Source organism: Aptenodytes forsteri, unplaced genomic scaffold (assembly GCF_000699145.1).
Source record: "Aptenodytes forsteri isolate BGI_AS27 unplaced genomic scaffold, ASM69914v1 Scaffold2426, whole genome shotgun sequence".
NCBI lineage: Eukaryota > Metazoa > Chordata > Aves > Sphenisciformes > Spheniscidae > Aptenodytes > Aptenodytes forsteri.
The window spans coordinates 5320-6132 of record NW_008794002.1 but is presented as its reverse complement, the minus strand read 5'-3'; the positions used below and the strand labels follow the sequence as shown (position 1 = coordinate 6132).

Here is an 813-nt window from a genome sequence, read left to right as displayed (position 1 = left end):
CTCCCCTCTCCCGTCACCCTCTCCCCTCTCCCCTCTCCCGCACCGGGGATGGAGGTGCCGAGGGCCACGAAGACGACGGCGTTGACGGAGTCCTTGAGGCCGACGGTGCAGCCGAAGTGGGCGGCCAGGTCGCCGATGAGGGCGGTGAGGATGCCGATGAGGAGGATGGAGACGCCGAAGCAGGCCCAGCCGTTGCAGTACTCGGTGGGGGGCACGCAGGCGAAGAGAACCTTCCAGAAGACCGTCAGGAAGTGCATCACGTAGTCGAAGCAGGAGGGCAGCCGCTCCTCCCGCCCGTCCTCCTCCTCCTCCTCCTCGCCTGCCGAGGAAGGTCACCGTCAGCCCGACGGGGGCACGGCCCCGGAGCTGCCCGGCCCCAGGGTGCGTGGTCCTGGGGTGGTGGCCCCAGGGTGACGTCCCCAGGGTGGTGGCTCCAGGCTGCGTGGCCCCAGGGTGGTGTCCCAAGGGTGCACGGTCCTGGCATGGTGTCCCCAGGGCGCTCGTCCCCGGTGGTGGCCCCAGGGTGGTGGCCCCTGGGTCCTTGTCCCCAGGGTCCTTGTCCCCAGGGTGGTGGCCCCGGGGCGCTTGTCCCCAGGGTGGTGGCCCCAGGGTGGTGGCCCATGGGTCCTTGTCCCCAGGGTGCTTGTCCCCAGGGTGGTGGCCCCGGGGTGCTTGTCCCCGGGGTGCTTGTCCCCAGGGTGCTCGTCCCCAGGGTGCATGGTCCCAGGGTCCTTGTCCTCAGGGTGGTGGCCCCAGGGTGCTTGTCCCCGGGGTGCTTGTCCCCAAGGTGGTGGCCCCAGGGTGCTTGTCCCC

General features: G+C 71.2%; 1 protein-coding gene across 1 annotated transcript in view; it reads right to left on the bottom strand.

The window, feature by feature from the left end:
• Positions 1–813, bottom strand: part of LOC103907253 (sodium/calcium exchanger 2-like) — a gene marked incomplete at its 3' end in the record, with an annotated part of 21195 nt that overhangs the window by 15070 nt on the left and 5312 nt on the right. Inside the window, exon 2 of the mRNA XM_009289402.1 lies at positions 44–327. Coding sequence (XP_009287677.1) covers positions 44–327 — 284 coding nt within the window. The remainder of the gene's footprint in view (positions 1–43; positions 328–813) is intronic.